This window comes from Pristis pectinata, chromosome 12 (assembly GCF_009764475.1).
Source record: "Pristis pectinata isolate sPriPec2 chromosome 12, sPriPec2.1.pri, whole genome shotgun sequence".
Taxonomy (NCBI): domain Eukaryota; kingdom Metazoa; phylum Chordata; class Chondrichthyes; order Rhinopristiformes; family Pristidae; genus Pristis; species Pristis pectinata.
In genome coordinates this window covers 5901647-5921073 of record NC_067416.1, presented here as the reverse complement: position 1 = coordinate 5921073, position 19427 = coordinate 5901647, and the positions used below count along the sequence as shown (strand labels likewise).

The 19427-nt window shown below is 46.4% G+C and overlaps 1 protein-coding gene across 2 annotated transcripts in view; it reads left to right on the top strand.

The window, feature by feature from the left end:
* Positions 1 to 19427, top strand: part of hpse2 (heparanase 2) — a 268332-nt gene that overhangs the window by 159590 nt on the left and 89315 nt on the right. For both annotated transcript variants that reach the window (XM_052027869.1, XM_052027870.1), the window contains exon 6: positions 8933 to 8980. In XM_052027869.1, the coding sequence (XP_051883829.1) occupies positions 8933 to 8980 (48 nt within the window). The remainder of the gene's footprint in view (positions 1 to 8932; positions 8981 to 19427) is intronic.

Below are 19427 nucleotides of genomic sequence, written 5' to 3'. Positions count from 1 at the left end.
ACCATTCCATTCACTGACAGGTCATAACCTTGATGGGCCCGGGGAATCTCATTAAATAAAAAATACTGTCCTTGCCATATAATCACATCTGTTGGTTTCCAGTACCTAATTCTTCATAATGACTGGCCCCAAAATTAATTCTAACTCTTTGTAATAGATTAACTTGTTAGAAGGGTCAGTTAATGGTGAACCACCCTCTTTAAGATGATTGCTTTCCTATGTTAAAGCACCTAGGCAGTCACAGCTAACCGCAATTTAACTATATAAAAATATTTTCCAACCCCATCCCAGGTGTTCATTGCTTTAAATGTGTTTGTTTATGGCTTGGACTGCCTGCTCGTTCAGTTAATCCCCACGCACATGTTCTGCGATGCTCCAGTATATTAGAAAAGTGCAAGCAATAGTAAACGAGCACTGTGTCCTCGACTGCACTTGAAGAATTAAACCAAGGTAATGTGCTTCATTATCGGATCAGCAGGGCGGAACTGCTTAAAGGTTTGTTGAGCTGCTGCCAGACATTTAATTTATTCATTTGCAGGATGTGGATGTTGCCGGCAATGCCAGCATTTATTGCATGTCCCTGATTGCCCCTGAATTGAGGATGCAGTTAAATCTCAACCACAGGATTGGGTCTGGTGTCACCAAAGGTGAGAAGTGCACCAGATGGGTTTTTACAACAATCCAGTCAGGCCGTGGTTACCGTTTCCAAGACTACCAAGAGTTATTTAATTACTTGAGTTTAAATTGCCCAGCTGCAATGGTGGGACTTGAACTCATGTCTTTGGATCAATAATCCAGGATTCTGGTTGCCAGCCCAGTAAGGTAACCAGTACACCACCAGAGCCTATGCAGAGGTTGACAATAAATTTTGGCTTTTCCATCGCTGGCAGGCACAGCAGTGTAGCGGTTAGCTTAACGCTATTACAGTGCCGGTGACCTGGGTTCGATTCCCGCCGCTGTTTGTAACGAGTTTGTACGTTCTCCCCGTGTCTTTGTGGGTTTCCTCCAGGTGCTCCAGTTTCCTCCCACATTCCAAAGACGTACGGGTTAGGAAGTTGTGGGCATGCTATGTTGGCGCCGGAAGCGTGGCAACACTTGCGGGCTGCCCCCAGAACACTCTACACAAAAGATGCATTTCACTGTGTGTTCCTTCGAGGGTTTGATATCTTATCAAACCCTCGAAGAGTAAACATAGGATATGGAATGTAGAACACAGAGCAGTACAGCACTGGACAGGCCATTCAGCCCACAGTGTTGTGCCGCTTTTGATGCCAATTTACACCAAATGTCCTCTTCCTATGTATCATCCATATCCCAAGAATAAACTTACAACAACAGCCCAGTAGTCAGGACAAAACAGTGATGCGGCTAGTAGAGGCACAGCCTTGCAGTTCCAGCGACCCAGGTGCAATCCCGACCTCTGGTGCCGTCTGTGTGTGGAGTTTGCACGTTCTCCCTGTGACCGCGTGGGTTTCCTCCAGTTTACTCTGGTTTGCACCCGCATCCCAAAGACGGGTTGATTGGTAGATTAATCGGCCACTATAAATGGTCCCTGGTGTGAAGGTGAGTGATAGAATCTGGAGGCTGTTGATGGGAATGTGTGGAGAACAAAATGGGATCAGTGTGAGATATTATAAATGGCGTTTGATGACCGGCTTGGAACTGGAACTGAGCCAAAGAGCCTGTCTCCATGATGTGTGACTCTGTGAATCCATATGCTAACCATTATTGGGGCTACCTTTTTTCAAAATTCCAGATTTATTTACTTTCTTGAATTTAAATTCCTCAGCTGACGGTGGGATTTCAACTCACGTTTCTGCATCAATGATTTTCTTTGGGTGACCCAGTTTCCTCCCACACCCCAAAGACGTATGGGTTCTGGGGTCAGCCACCAAATTGCTCCCAGTGTGTGAATGAGTGGCAGAATCTGGGAGAGATGGATAAGAATCACCAACTTTTATCAATGCCCCATAGAAAGCATCTTATCTGGATGCATCACGGCTTGGTACGGCAACTGCTCTGCCCAAGACTACAAGAAACTGCAGAGAATTGTGGACACAGCCCAGCACATCACTCCCCTCCATGGACTCTGTCTGCACTTCTCACTGCCTTGGTAAAGCAGCCAGCATAATCAAAGACCCCACCCACCCAGGTCATTCTGTCTTCTCCCACCTCCCATCGAGCAGAAGATTCAAAAACCTGAAAGCACATACCACCAGGCTCAAGGACAGCTTCTATCCCAAAGACTTTCGAATGATCCCTAAGTATAATAAGATGGACTCTTGACCTCACAATCCACCTCATCATGGCCTTGCACCTTATTGTCTGCCTGCACTGCACTCTCCCTGTAGCTGTAACCTGTAGCCTTGTTTTCCCTTATACTACCTTGATGTACTGATGTGATGAAATGATCTGTATGGATGGCATGTTTTTTCACTGTATGTGACAATCATAAACCAATTTACCAATTTAGAATGCAGGGAGAACATAATGTGTGGGGTTAATGTAGGCTGGGCTCGGTGAAGGGCCTGTTTCCCTGCTGTATAAGATAAAATATCTTTATTTGTCACATGTAATTGAAACACACAGTGAAATACGTCTTTTTGCATAGTGTTCTGGGGTCAGCCCACAAGTGCTGCCACACTTCTGGCGCCAACATAGAATGTCCACAACTTCCTAACCCTTGCACCTTTGGAATGTGGGAGGAAACCGGAACACCCGGAGGAAACCCATGCAGCCATGGGGAGAACGTAAAAACTCTTTACGGACAATGGCCGGAATTGAACCCGGGTCGCTGGCGCTGTAAAGTGTTATGCTAGCCACTACACTACCGTGCCTGCTACAACTCGATGCATCAATTGATTTTCCAGTGCCTTTAGGAACAGAGCCATTTAACCTGTCTGACTTTGGAATCCTTTCTGACAGAGCCAGCTGTTATGAGGAAAATCCAAATCATTCATCATTTTAGCGGGCTATAATTAGCAGAACAGATTTCATAGTATGTCGGTCTTGTCTATTAACCGGGCAATGGCTATCGATCATGCTGGTGACACAGGTGATGCTGTCTGCAGAGGCCAAGAGAGTATCAAAGCCCTGCTGCTAGCTCAGTTGCTCTGAAGTTTGCAGCCTGTCATGCAAACCTCCTTACTGGTGCCTGAGATAAGTGTTGAAGACAGAAGCAGTACGTGGCCATCAGACTGGCGTGGCTGATGGTGCTTTACATTGAGGCCTTGGGGGCTGAGATGACACATATATTGCAGTCTTTTTACCATTCACATTCTTAACATACTCCCATGGCTATTACATTGCAATTACATCCACAGACTGCAATGGCCAGCTTGTTTGGCATTTACCTTTCCAAGGGTTTTGTTTCATTTATTCATTTTTCACTGTGAACAGCATTTACTGGCCTAATTGTCCATGAGAAGGTCATGGTGAGGCCACCTTTTTGACGGTAAAGGCACTTCCGCAGGGAGTTCCAGGATTTAAACCCACTGATAGTGAAGGAACGGCGACGTATTTCCAAGTCAGGATGGTGCATGACTTGGAGGAGATCTCGCACGGGGTGGTGTTTCGCTGCCTCTGTTTCCCTTGTCCTTCTTGGGGAGAGAGGCCACAGGTCTGGGAAGTGCTACCCACACGGTCTGGGCGGAAGGTACACACTGCAGCCACTGTGCACCAGCGGTCGAGGGTATGCATGTTCGGGGTGGTTGACAGGGTGACAATCAGGCAGGCTGGATTCATGGAGTCATGCAGCTCACCAAGTCTGTACCAATCATTAAGCACCCACTTATGTGAATCCGACTCATTCCCAGCAACTCCCCCCAGATTCTACCACTCAGCTACACAAGTCACTGGTCGGTTGACTGATTTACTCTGAAGATGAAACAGTACTTTGGGGAGTTACTCTAACCTGGTGCAAGTAGAGGAATAGTACAGAATGAAGTACAATCCTTTTTGATTCTGAACCATACCTGATTTGATTATTTGTTGAACCACGCAGGACTTGGAGAGATGTGGGCCGAACGCAGGAAATTGGGACTAGCTGGGTGGGCGCTGTGGTCGGCATGGACCAGTTGGGCCGAAGGGCTTGTACCTGTGCTGTATTGCTCTATGACTAGGGACAGTTTCCAGCAGCCAAGTTAACTACCAACCTACACGTCTCTGGGATGTGGGAGGAAACCAGAGCATCCAGAGGAAACCCACGTGGTCACAGGGAGAACACATCGATGCATTCACAGAGAAGGCACGCCAGTGGCTCTATTTTGTTAGGAGTTTGAGAAGATTCGGTATGTCACCAAAACTCTTGCAAATTTCTATAGATGTGCAGTGGAGAGCATTCTGAGTGGTTGCATCACAGCCTGGTATGAAGGCTCCAATGCACAGGACCGCAAGAGGCTGCAGAGGGTTGTAGACTCAGCCAGCTCCATCACGGGCACAACCTCCCCACCATCGAGGACACCTTCAAGAGGCGGTGCCTCAAGAAGGTGGCATCCATTACTAGGACCCTCCGACCCTGACCTCTGGTGTTGGCTATGTGGAGTTTGAACGTTCTCCCTGTGACCGCGTGGTCTTCCCCCTCACATCCTATTTAAAACATTTATATTAACTCAACATCTTCAAGAGGCGGTGCCTCAAGAAGGCGGCATCCACAACTAAGGACCCTCACCATCTGGGACATGCCCCCTTCCTGTTACTACCAACGGGGAGGAGGTACAGGAGCCTGAAGACCCACACTCAATGATTCAGGAACAGATTCTTCCCCTCCGCCATCGGATTTCTGAATGGTCCATGAGCCCATGAACACTACCTCATTATTCCTTTTTTTTGCACTATTTATTTATTTTTGTAATTTATAGTAACTTTATATCTTTGCACTGTACTGCTGCCGCAAAACAACACATATGAGTGAGTGATAATAATTCTGATTCAGATTCAGATATAAAACTAACACTAAACTAAGATATTAGTCACATGTGCATCGAAACACACAGTGAAATCCACCTTTGCGTAGAGTGTTCTGGGGGCAGCCCGCAAGTGTCGCCACACTTCCGGCGCCAACATAGCATGCCCAGAACTTCCTAATCCGTACGTCTTTGGAATGTGGGAGGAAACCGGAGCACCCGGAGGAAACCCACGCAGACACGGGGAGAACGTACAAACTCCTTACAGACAGCGGCTGGAATTGAACCCAGGTCACTGGTGCTGTAAAGCGTTACGCTAACCGCTACACTACTGTGCCACCCCACTATCCAATACTCCACACGGACAGACCAGAGGTCAGAATTGAACCCTGGTTGCTAGAGGTATAAGACAATGGCTCCATTGGCTGTACCACTGTGTATGTGTTGAGCTTTTTGAGAGCTATTGGAGCTGTACAGATCCAGATCAATATTCCATTACGGAAATACAAGGGACTGCGGATGCTGGAATCTGGAGCAACACACAATCTGCTGGAGGAACTCAGTGGGTCGAGCAGCTTCTGTTGGTGGGGGGGGGGGGAGAAATTGTCGACATTTTGAGTCGAAACCCTCGTCCTGATGCAGGGTTTTGACCCAAAACATAGCCACTTCCTCTCCTCCCACAGATGCTGCTCGACCCGCTGAGTTCCTCCAGCAGATTGTTTGTTGCTCAAGTTTTCCATTATGCTCCTGACTTGTGCCTTGTAGATGGTGGAAAGGCTTTTGGGTGTCAGGAGGTGAGTCACTCACCAGAGGATACCCAGCTTCTGACCTGCTTTTGTAGCCACAACATTTGCGTGGCTGGTCCAGTTGATTTTCTGGTCAGGGGTGACCCCTGGGACGTTGATGGTGTGGGACTCAGGGACAGCAAAGGCTAGATGGTTATATTCTCCCTTTTGTAGCGGGAATGTTACTTGCCTCTCATCAGACCATGGGCCATCAGCTACAATAATGTTAACCGTGCAACTTGCAGTCTCTGCTGAAAATCAAAGGTGGGTGTAACTGCGTCCAGTTTGTAAAGCTCCAACTCAAGATCAAATTTAGCAGCTGCCAAAATATTTGCCATGTATAAGAACATAACAAAGGGGAGCAGGAGTGGGCTATTCAGACCCTTGAGTCTGATCTACCTTTCTATAAAATTATGGCTGAACTGACTTTGGCCTCACCTCCTCTTTCTTGTTTGTTCCTCGGAAATGTTGATTCCCTACATGGATCAGTTAGTCTATAATCCCATACTGCAACTCACCCCCTCCATAATTCAGTGAGTGCAGCCACCCCTATTACATGATGAACCCTTGCTTTGGCTGACTGTACTTTCCAGCTTCTAGTGCATCCTCCTGACCCAATCCCTTAATGTCGAGTGCCCCTTTCTCATTAAGGATATTTGACCTTGTTTCGATTAGTATTCTTGTGTTGATCCCTAAAGGTAGTTAAAATACCAGGGTATTTATCCATCAACACACCTTCACTGTTCCAAGGGTGGTCCAGGTCAAATGGCCTCAGTTGTCACCCATGCTTGAACCTAGCAGGTCCTGATGTGAAGGGTTAATCTTATTGACTGGAAACATCCCAAATTGTAGCTGCAGGGCTTGAGAGGTGGCAGTGTGCAGTGAAGAAGCAAGACCCTTCCAAATGCCCCTCGAAGCTTTGATAGCTGGCAAAGAACTTCCCCCGCTTTGCTGGTTCCACTACTTTTAAAAAAACTTTAGATGTCTCTAACTTTAAAAAAATCATTAATTAAACACCCTTTCTAGAAAATTGAGCTAAAATCATCTAAAAACATTAAGATAGAATTAAAAACATCAAACTAAACCAAAGTAACTTGAAAAAGGAGCTTTCACTTTTTTCTCTCCTCCTCATATTCAGATTAGTTCACCAGGGTGCAATGAAATTCCTTGCTTGTGTGAAGCTACAGTTCGTTACTTCCCCAGAGTAAATGCCGGAGATTCCTAGCAGGACCGGGCTCCAGGGTCTGAACTCTGTGTGAAGAGCTGCTGTCATTTCATGACCTTCGCGCTTAACCGCAGAACCTCCAGCATTACTGGCATTTAAAGGGTTATTTTGCCAGTAAAATCCACCCACATGCATAGCAGCTAGCTCCTAGCTTTGGGCCAGATCTTGCGGGGAAGTTCTGGAAGTTTCTTTTAAATGATTTTTTAGCATCTGGGCATTGCTGGCAAGGCTAGCATTTGTTGTTCATCCATAATGAACAATGCAGAGGTGGACACATGCCCCTTACAACTGAGCGGGTTGCTTGGTCATTTTAGAACCGATCACATGGGCAGGTACAACCCCATGAAGGGCATTGTTGAGCCAGATGTTTATGACTATCCAGTAGTTTTGTGGTCATCATTACTAAGATGAGTGTGTTATTACACATTCCAGATCATTAAATGAATTTAAATTCCACAGCTGCCGTGGTGTGGTTTGAATTTAGGTTGTTGGATTGTGAATCCAGGTGTTGTAGTCTGATAATGTAACTACCATAGCAGACGGAACTGCAGGAATTTTTTTGGATAAGCACTGCCAAGTCAGGAGACCATAGATCCCAAACTTGGAGACACAGGAGACTGCGGATGCTGGAATCTGGAGCAACAAACAATCTGCTGGAGGAACTCACCCTTTTCCCTCCACAGATGCTGCCTGACCCACTGAGATTCCCCATCATCTTATTTGTTCCTCCCAGATCCAAAACTCCCATCCATTCCCGTGTCCTGAATGTTAGACTCCACTTGTAGCCTAGCAGGGAGTAAAGTTATAGAAATTCCCAGTCGCTGGTGGTGAGGATTGTGCCTCTGTCTGGGAAGACCCGGCCATTCATTTAGGTGGAGAGGAATGGTTGAAAGGGACAAGGGGAGAATTAACTAATGTGCAATTTTTGAATAAGTTGGGTTTTATTGTAAATTAATTGCTTAGAAAGGTTTTTAACTGTTCCTATTTTTTTTATTTTCAACAATTTTTTTTGCAATTGTTTTTGAACTCTTTGAACATCAACATGGTGGAGCAGCAGGTAGTGCTGCTGCGTCATACCTCCAGTGTCCCAGGTTCGATCCTGACCTCCAGGCGCTGTCTCTGTGGAGCTTGCACGTTCTCTCCAGGACCTTGCGAGTTTGCCCCGGGTGCTCCAGTTTCCTCCCACCTCCCAACGGCACGTGGGTTGGTTAATTGGTCGCTGTCATTTGCCCCTGGTGTGGGTGGGTGGCAGGGGAATCAGCTGGTGTTGATGGGCATGTGAGGAAAGTGGGGGGAGGGGTACTCATGGGATTGCATAGACAGATGGGCTGAATGGTCTCCTATATTATAAGAAAATATGGGGAAAATACAAGAAATTAAAGTCATAGGCACATCCAGCATGGAAACAGTTCTTTCAGTTAGCAGGTAGTCACCAGAAGAACGTGCAAACTCTGCACAGACAGCACCAGAGGTCAGGATTGAATCGAGGTCTCTGATGCTGTGAGACAGTAGTTGTACCAACTGTGCCACCGTGCCACCCTTAAAATAAAACTTATATCTCCAGCAAGCTTTTGAGCAGATGCACTAATACCTCATACTGTGGCTGAGCTTTAGACTTATTTGATTTGATGAAGCTCAGTGTACGATGCTGTGGAATTTTTTTTTGCCTCCGTTAAAGGTGCTACGTAAATAAGCGTTGTTGTTGCATTACATTATCACATTGATGCGGGTTACAAGGGAGCTTGAGATTTGCAAAACCATTCTTAAGGTTCCCTCAGTAAGCAACAATTAAACTCTAACTGACCCGAGCCTGTGTACGCACACTTGTGCATGGTGGTTTTAGACTGGAACCAATTCCGCCTCAGTCAGGTGACACAGGGCATCACGGTATAACAGTTCCCTCCAGAAACATATTCTATGCTGTGAATGAGGTAACTGGGGATGTTTTATTAATAAAATGTGCAGGGTTTTCAGCTGCTTAATAACCAATATCTCTCCTTTCCCAATCTGTTTTACAGGTTTATGAAAACAGCAGGAACAGTGATCAATGCAGTGACATGGCAACAGTAGGTATTTAACTTTTGTTAACCCTTTTACCATTCCCATTCAGTGCACTGTGATCAGCGCCTTCCCATAACCTTATTCTTAAGAACGTGGCATACATTGTCTGCAATAATAGTGCAGATGATCCCCTATGTTACAGCTGTTTGGGTTATAGAAATTCCCTCTTACATCACTGCCCAGATAGTTGAGATGCAGAATAAAATTTTCTCTCACTGAATTAATTTGGAAAAAAGTAAATAAACACAATTTTTTTATTTTTTTGACTTGTGTTTCTTGGCACATGTGCAGATGACACGGCTCTGTGTTACGGAAAATTGCAAGACGGATTTGCACCTTTGCAACCAGGCACTTTCACTAATTCTACATTAATCTTCACAGTCCAACCTACCACTCATCCATCTACCAGGGAAAATTTAGATCAGCCAATTAACCTACCAACCTGCATGTCTTTGGGATGAAAAACACGATGATGCTGGAGATACTCAGCAGGCCAGGCAGCATCTGTGGAGAAAAGCAGGCGGTCAACGTTTCGGGTCAGGACCCTTCTTCAGGACTGAAGATAGGAAAAGGGGAAGCCCAATATATCGGAGGGAAAAGCAGAGCAGTGATAGGTGGACAAAAGAGGGGAGGTGGGGTGGGCGCAAGGTGGTGATAGGTGGATGCCAGTAAGGGATGGTGATAGGCAGGTGCGGGGGAGGAGGGGAGAGCAGATCCACCGGGGGATGGGCCAAAGGGGAGGAGAGAAAAGTAAGAAAAAGACTAGGAAAGGGAAGAAGAGAAGAAGTGTGGTGGGGGGGGGGGATGTTGTGGGGAAGGGGGGTGGGGATTACCTAAAGTGGGAGAATTCAATGTTCATGCCGTTAGGCTGCAAGGTTCCAAGACGGAAAATGAGGTGCTGTTCCTCCAGTTTGTGCTTGGGATTCTCCTGGCGGTGGAGGAGGCCGAGGACTGACTTATCGGTGATGGTGCGGGAGGGGAGTTGAAGTGACTGGCAACGGGGAGATGCAGGTCACGGTTAGGGATAGAGTGCAGGTGTTTGACCCATCCCCCGGTGGATCTGCTCTCCCCTCCTCCCCCGTACCTGCCTATCACTATCTCTTACCCGCATCTACCTATCACCACCCTGTGCCCACCCTGCCTCCCCTCTTTTGCCCACCTATCACTGCTCTGCTTTTCCCTCCTATATATTGGGCTTCCCCTTTTCCTGTCCTCAGTCCTGAAGAAGGATCCTGACCCAAAATGTTGACCGCCTGCTTTTCTCCACGGATGTTGCCTAGCTTGCTGAGTTCCTCCAGCACCATCATGTTTTTCATCTAGATTCCAGCATCTGCAGTCCTTTGTTTCTCCTGCATATCTTTGGGATGTGGGAAGAGTCTACAAATCAACCAATCTTGTTGGGAATCAACCTTTCCCAGGTACAAAGACTCAGCACGTTTGTTTGTGAAGTTGGTGACTGTGGGATGTTGTTGGGTGAGATGTTTGTCCTCGTCACTCCAATGACTGAAGGATCATTGACGTCTCTGTGGTGTCCTGTCGCCACCATCTGCTGCTGAGAAGTCAAAATTCCATCTTATCTAAATGCTCAGGACCACATCACACTGTGTATTCACACCTCTGGAGAAAAGTGGGTTGTATTTTGGTATTTCAGGTTATTTTCTGTAGGAGGAACAATTGGGATATCCCAGCAGGGCATTGTTGTATGTTTTTGGGGGGATGGCGGGGAGTTCTGCTGGTAAAGGTCTGTTTCTTTTCTTTTTTAACACTGTACGGTGCTGAATATGGTGGAGATTTCTTTCTTCCTGCTGTATCTGGGCATTTGTACACTTAAGCACCTTAGCCAGCCTGGTGAGATCATTAAAATGGGTTGACCTCTGCTGATGGGATTGTAGAGTTGATACTTAACATCAGTACCACCCCCTTCTGGACTCTCTATTTCTGGGGTATACCCACAGTTTGCTAAAATGTCTTTGTCTTTTTCCTCTGCTAGCATTATATCTGCAACACCTCCTGGGAGGTGTAGACCTTGATTTTTGCAGGACCAATTCCCTTCTGTCATTACATTTCAACATCTGAGTGCAGCTCCCTCTCTGTCTTTCTCTTTTTATCTTTTTTTCTCTATCATTCTCTCTCTCTCTCCCTCTCCTTCCCTCCCTTTCTCCTCTCTTGCTTTATTTTCAGCTGCAACTACCTACAAACCTCAGCTCAGTGCAGTTCCCCCCCCTTCCAGGAACTGAGCTCCTGCTCCACAACCTTGCCTACTGAATTAGGCTCTGCGAGGAATGTGTAATCAAGTGCTAGAGTAAGTTGTGGGCTACACGGGCAATAAGACCTCCTTCCCTGTCCTTATTTACCAGGAAGGCCTGTGTACTAAAGCACTGGACTACGGCTCGGGCCCACAGTCCTCCCATGTCGAGAAGAAAGTCAACAGAGAAGGTCATGAGAGTGAGCATAGAGTCAACCTTGGCCCAGTGTCAGCATACCAGGCTTAAACCTGGAAGGTTGTACAGCACAAGAACAGGCCCTTCAGCCCACAATGTCTATGCCGAACACGATGCCAAACTAAACCAAATCTCTTCTGCCTGCACATGGTCCATATCCCTCCAATCCCTGCACATCCATTGTCTATCGAACAGCCTCTTAAACACCATTATCGTATCTGCATCCACCACCACCCCAGGCAGCGCATTCCAGGCACCCATCGCTCTGTGTAAAAAACTTGCCCCGCACATCTCCTTTAAACTTTCCCCCTCTCACCTTAAATGCATGCCCTCTAGTACTTGACATTTCTACCCTGGGGAAAAGATTCTACCCCATCTATGCCTCTCATAATCTTATAAACTTCTTTCAGGAGTTAACTGCAGTAATCTGTTCAATAATTCATCCTCAAATAGAATCACAAAGAATTTAATCATCTGGTACAATCTCCATGCTGTTTATGTGAACTTCAGTGTACAAATTGATTTCCTAGATTACACCCTTTATTGACGGCAGCATCCTGGGATTATAGGTGAAATTGGTAAATTGGTTTATTATTGTCGCATGTACCAAGATGCAATAAATAACTTGTCTTGCATACCGTTCATACAGATCAATTGATCACATCAGTGCATTGAGCTAGTACAAGGTAAAACAATAACAGAATGCGGAATAAAGTGTTATAGCTGCAGAGAAAGTGCAGTGCAGGCAAACAATAAGGTGCAAGGCCATAATGAGGTAGATTGTGAGGTCAAGAGTCCATCTCATCACAGTAGGGGACCGTCCAATAGTCTTATAACAGCGGGGTAGAAGTTGTCCTTGAGCCTGGTGGTACGTGCTTTCAGGCTTTTGTATCTTCTGCCCGATGGGAGGCGGGAGAAGAGAGAATGTCCAGGGTGGGTGGGGTCTGTGATTATGTTGGCTGCTTTACCAAGGCAGCGAGAAGGGTAGACAAGAGTCCATGGAGGGGAGGCCGGTTTCTGTGATGTGCTGAGCTGTATCCACAACTCTTTGCATTTTGTTGTGGTCTCAGGCAGAGCAGTTGCCATACCGAGCTGTGATGCATCTGGATAGGATGCTTTTTATGGTGCATTGATAAAAAATTGGTGAGGACCAAAGGGGACATGCTGAATTTCTTTTGCCTCCTGAGGAAGTTGAGGCACAGTTGAGCTTACTTGGCTGTGGCATCTATGTGGTTGGACCAGGACAGGCTATTGATGATGTTCACTCCTAGTTCTCAACCCTCTTGACTTCAGCACCGTTGATGTAAATAGGAGCATGTGCACTACCACACCCCCTCCCCCCCACCCCACAACCTTCCTGAAGTCAATGACCACTATTTAAACACAGGTCTTAATAAAATCAGATATCGGAAATGGCTAACACAAGGGGACATAATTGTAAGGTGATTGGAGGAAGGTATAAGGGGGACGTCAGGGGTAAGTTTTTTACACAGAGAGTGGTGGGTGCGTGGAACGCACTGCCTGCAGAGGTAGACAGCTTCTACCCCGCTGTTATAAGACTATTGAACAGTCCCCTAGTGTGATGAGATGGACTCTTGACCTCACAATCTACCTCATTATGGCCTTGCACATTATTGTTTGCCTGCACTGCACTTTCTCTGTAAGTGTAACACTTTATTCTGCGTTAGGGACATTTAGGAGACTCTTAGATAGACATATGAATGATAGAGAAATGGGGGCGATGTGGGAGGAAGGGTTAGATAGATCTTAGAGCAGGGTAAAATGTCGGCATAATATTGTGGGCCGAAGGGCCTGTACTGTGCTGCAGTGTTCTATGCTCTATCGTGGTAAAGAGATTATTGATGTTTAACCAATTTGTTGTTCTAATTACATAGGGAGCTAAGACTTGCTAATAGTTCTTGGTTTACCTACCTCCAGAGTAGCGGTGTCCATGTACGGGAGTGGCGGTGCCTTGTAATGCTGAAGAATTGGAACTTGTCCTTTCACTGCATCGTCCCATGCCTTCCTGTGGGACAGTCACAATATTTGATTTAAACCTCACCCAGAGTGAATATTTGTTTAGCGGTGTAAGGCAGGGAGAAGGACGCTGGCACTGGGTGCTGCCAGAAGAGGACTGCCAATCAAACTTGTTTTTCCTTTCATCTTAATATGTGTTATTTATCACTGTGGGGCAAAATCTTTTATTGGGTTCCAAAGGAATCTTATTTGCATTTAAATGTAAAACAAGAAGCTATTGCCAATGCAGTAATTGCATGCAGTGCTACATTAGCACACACACACATGCACAGTGCATCAAAGATATATCAGTTAGGATCAGGAGGAGGCGAGATAGCTCTGGAGCCTGTCTGCCGTTGAGTGATACCGTGGCTTGTGTGATCTTGGCCTCCACTACACTTTCTGCCTGTTCCTCATAAGCTGACTCCCTGACACTGAACACAAAACTCTGTCTAACTCAGGCTTGGATGTTTTGATGATTCAGTCCCCACTACTCCCTGGGGTAGAAAATTCCAAAGATTTACAATCTTGTGTGAGAGGAAAATCTCCCTCATCTCCGTCTTGATCCACAGCTTTCTGCCCCTTAAGTTGTAGAGTCTCCCATGAGTGGAGTCATCCTCTCAACATCCACACAGTAAAAACCCTTCGGAACCTTAAATAGAGTCATAGAGTCATGCAGCACGGAAACAGGCCCTTCGGCCCAACTGGTCTATGCCGACCAAGATTCCCATTTGGTCCCATTTGCCCGTGTTTGGCCCATATCCCTCTAAACCTTTCCTATCCATGTACCTGTCAAAGTGCCTTTAAAATGTTGTTAATGTACCTGCCTCAACCGCTTCCTCTGGCAGCTCGTTCCATATACGGACCACCCTCTGGATGAAAATGTTACCCCTCAGGTTCTTATTAAATCTCTCCCCTCTCACCTTCGACCTGTGTCCTCAAATTCTTGATTCCTCAACCCTGGGAAAAAGGCTGTGGCATTCAGGTTATCTATGTCCCTCATGGTTTTATACACCTCTATAATATCACCACTCATTCTCCTACACTCCAGTGAATAAAGTTCCAATGTGCTCAAGCTCTCTCCATAACTCATTCCCTCGAATACCGGCAACATCCTCATAAATCTCCCCTGCACTCTTTCCAGCTTATAGGCATCTTTCCTGAAGCAGGGTGACCAAAACTGAACACAATATTCCAACGTCTTTTACAACTGCAACATAACATCCCAACTTCTATAATCAGTGCCCTGATGAAAGCCAGCATGCCAGAAGCCTTCTTCACCACCCTGTCTATCTGTGACATGACTTTCAGGGAATCACGTACTTATAATCCTGGGTCCCTCTGTTCAAAATGTTCCAAGGAGATCACCTGTCATTCTTCAAAACTCTAATGAACATCTTCCCACATCTTAAGATATAGGAGCAGAGTTAGGCCATTTGGCCCATCGAGTCTGCTCTGCCATTCAATCATGGCTGATTTTTTTCATCCCCACTCTCCCACCTTCTCCCTTAACCCTTAAATCCGTTACCAATCAAGAACCTGTCAATCTCCGCCTTAAATATACCCAATGACTTGGCCTCCACTGCCATCTGTGGCAATGAATTCCACAGATAATTTTATTTACAGTGTGGTAACAGGCCTTTCCAGCCCAATGAGTCCGCGCCGCCCATTTTAAACCCAAATTAACCTACCCGTGTGTCTTTGCAAAGTGTGAGGACGCCGGAGCACCCGGAGGAAACCCACGCAGACACGGGGAGAACGTACAAACTCCTTACAGACAGCGACGGGAATCGAACCCCGATCGCTGGCGCTGTAGTAGCGTCGCGCTAACCGCTACGCTACCGTGCCCCCACAAATCTCAGGAATCGACCAAGTAAGTCTCCTGTGAGCTGACTCCAATGCAAGGCTATCCCTCCTTAAACAATAAAACCAAAACTGTACGTAGTACTCCTGATCTGGTCTCACCAACACCCTGCAGAGTTACAGCAAGATCCCCCTACTGTTATACTCTAACCCCCTTCCAATAGAGGTCAACACTCCACATGCTTCCTAGTTACTTGCTGTACCTTTCAGTAACTTTCTAAATAACCATCATCTGTTGTTTCATTATGGATCAATGTAAATCTAATACCATCAAGGACCACCATGCCTGTGATATTGTGGCTAAGGTAGCCAAGTCTCATTGTGTAAAATTCAATTACATGCATCTGCCACCAGAAATTGTCTTCAAAATCCTTTCATTGTGCTAGTCTCACTGATCCTGACACCAGTGGCTTCTTACCTTGCTCCTGCGTGTGCAGAAACCAGGAGATCTGGGGCTACTTGGACAAAGGTCCTCCTGCCAAATTTCACATTGAGGTGGCACAGGACTACTGGAGAAGATTTACCAGGATGTTGCCATAAGATTTAGCAGGATGTTGTCTGGACTTGGCCTGAGTTACAAGGAGAGGTTGCATCAACTGGGACTTTATTCCCTGGAACGTAGGAGATTGAGGGGTGACCTGATAGAGGTATATAAGATCATGAGGGGCATTGACAGGGTGAAACCACATAGTCTTTTTCCCAGGGAGCGGGTGCTAATAACAAGAGGGCATAGGCTTAAGATCAGAGGTGAGGGATTTAAAAGGGACATCAGGGGCAGCTTCTTCACACAAAGGGTGGTGTGTATTTGGAACGAGCTGCCAGGAATAGTGGTTGAGGCGGGCACGTTAGCAACATTTAAAAGCCGTCTAGATAAGTACATGGATAGAGAAGTTTAGAGGGTTATGGGCCAAACGCGGGCAGATTTTAGCCAAAATTTTAGCCAAATGACTAGCTCGCTGGGCAACACAGTAGGCATGGATTAGTTGAGCTACAAGGCCTGTTTCTGTGCTGTATGACTCTCTGACTGTGGAAAGATCGCTGAATACATGATGTTTTTGGGACTGGGTGTGGCAGGGTTTGGGGTAATGGGGGTTGGAAGCGAGGTGGGATTGAATATGTGGCCAAAGCAACCTCCATCCCAAATTGCTGCCCGTACTGCTGGCTGGTGTACCCTGCATAAAATCCAAGTACCTTGGGCCTGGCTGCAAAAGTCGACAATAGCACCCAGATCAGGCACTAAATTGTGACCTCTCAAATAGCATATCCTTAATTTGTTCTTGTGTCCAATTCTCTTTGATATTCTGATTGGTCCCCGGAGTTCTGGAGAGTTTTTATTTAGCATTGCAGTTCTTAGTCTATCACATCTTGATGTATGATTTGTCTTACGTAAGTCTTGCTGAGCTACCTGTAAAGGCTTCCTTTCCATGTCTCTCAAGATTTATAAACTTACAGCTGTCAACAATGTGTCCACCAACCTAGTTGCCTATGGAACGCAGTGTTTGCTTGGGTGGGGATGGGCATTAGTCCTTGACATGGTAGTTCATATCTAAACTGGTCACTAGCAGTTGACAGGTCCCGTCAGATAATGGAGTGAATTCATTCAAGCGTGATTGCCAACTGTTCAATTTAACAACGTGTCTTTGACAAATTGTCAGCACAAGTCTTTCTAAAATTTATGGAGAATTGAAGCATTTGAGTCTTAGTGCCAACTTGATGCTGACATTAACCATGAGACAATGGGACTCACGCCAATCTTTCGACAGACAAGTTGTTGCAGGGCCATTGGTAACACCACCGAGACAAAATGCAGGAAGCCACTGATAAGTCTGCAGAGGGCCATGTGATCGACAAATAGACATCAACGTGGATAAGAGGGAGGGAAGAAGATTAAGGAGGCTGCATTCTCCTTGGGAACCATGAACTGGAAATTCTGTCCTGTGATGGGACGTTTTTGTGTACTGCCAGGTGGAATTGTACCCGAAAAGCAGTTACGATCGACATTTCCACACGCACCTAACTGCCTTGTGTCGAATGCCCCTTACGCACAAAAGCTTGCTGGGTAGTGTGAATCACTGTGCGACATGCAGTTGGAGGCATTGTCCCACAGGTATATGGAACAGAGGAGGTGGTAGAGACGGGTACAATGGTACAGAGGAGGTGGTAGAGTCGGGTACAATCACAGTGTTTAAAAAGCATGTGGACAGGTACGTCAATAAGAAAGGAACAGAGGGATAGGGTCAAAATGGTTCTAGCACAGACGGGCATCTCGAATAGATACCTTGGTCGGCATGGACGAATTGGGCTGAAGCGCCTGGTTCTGTCCTGTATAACTCTATGTAGTATGGCTCTACACTGTACACTGGACCTGATTGTGACTACAGGAATGGGCTGTTAGCAACAAGTCAAGATAAAGGCTTCATCCAAAATGAGTCATACAACTTGAGAAAAGATATTCTGTGTTTGGAGGTGGTGCAGAGGAGGTTCACCAGGTTGATTCTGGAGATGAGGGGGTTAGCCTCTGAGGAGAGATTGAGTTGCCTGGGACTATACTCGCTGGAATTCAGAAGAATGAGAGGGGATCTTACAGAAACATATAAAATTATGAAAGGGATAGATAAGATAGAGGCAGGAAGGTTGTTTCCACTGGTAGGTGAGACTAGAACTAGGGGACATAGCCTCAAGATTTGGGGGAATAGATTTAGGATGGAGTTGAGGAGAAACTGCTTTTCCCAGAGAGTAGTGAATCTGTGGAATTGTCTGCCCAGGGAAGCAGTGGAGACTACCTCATTAAATATATTTCAGACACAGTTAGATAGATTTTTGTATAGTAGGGGAGTTGAGGGTTATAGGGAAAAGGCAGGTAGATGGTGCTGAGTCCACGGCCAGATCAGCCAGGATCTTATTGAATAGCAGAGCAGGCTTGGCAGGCCAGATGGCCTCCTCTTGCTTCTATTTCTTAAGTTTTTATGTTCTTATGTTCATCCCAGGTGATCCTGAGATGAGCTTGTTTTTATTGGTGGGTCCTCTGGCCATCAGAGCTCATGCCCCTGGTTCCCAGTTTTGATGGCACTGAGTCCTGTGTGTTGCCGGAGGCTCCCAGTGCCCGTCCCCACCACCAGAGGGCAGAACTACCGAGAGTGGCATTTCCAGTCGAGATGGATGCCGCACGTACGGTGCGGTTGCTGCACAGTCCCGCGATTTGTTGCACAGGAGGACAGTACCCTACAGTTGCACAATACAGTTGCACTATACTCGTTGCACAGAGTATAGCGCACAGTAGGATATCGCTATCCCTGGCGTCTGGCAGCCGAGGGGCAGAGCAGGCTCCCAGGAGTGGGTAGGCCTCAGCTGGGGCTGACCCTAGATCACCGTCCACTGTCTTTGATACCTACCCGCAATCGCTGGTTTTGTGTTCACAGTCATGGAGCCATAGAGTCATCCAGCACGGAAACAGGCTCTTCGGTCCAACTCATCCATGCCAACCAAGGTGTCTATCCGAGATAGTCCCATTTGCCTGCATTTGGCCCATATCTCTCTACACCTTTCCTATCCATGTACCTGTTCATATGTCTTTTAAACGTAATTGTACCCACCTCTACCACTTCCTCTGACAGCTCGTTCCACATACCCACCACCCTCTGCGTCCCTTTTAAATCTTTCCCCTCTCACCTTAAACCCATGTCCTCTAGTTTTAGACTCCCCTACCCTAGGAAAAAGACCGTTAACTTTCACCTTATCTGTGCCCCTCGTGATTTTATAAACCTCTATAAGGTCACCCCTCAGCCACCTTTGTTCCAGGAAAACAGTCCCGGCCTATCCAGCCTCTCCTTATAACAAGCCCTCCAGTCCCGGTAACATCCTCGTGAATCTCATCTGCACCCTTTCCAATTTAATGACATCCTTCCTATAGCTGGGTGACCAGAACTGCACACAATACTTCAAGTGTGGTCCCACCAATGACTTGCACAGTTGTAACATGATGTCCCAACTCCTGTCTGTACCTACGTGCCTGTGATGCTGCTGCAAGCAAGTTTTTCATTGTACCTGTACCTCACCGTACTTGTACACATGACAAACACTGACCAATGAAGGCCAACATGCCAAACATCTTCTTCACCACCCTGTCTACCTG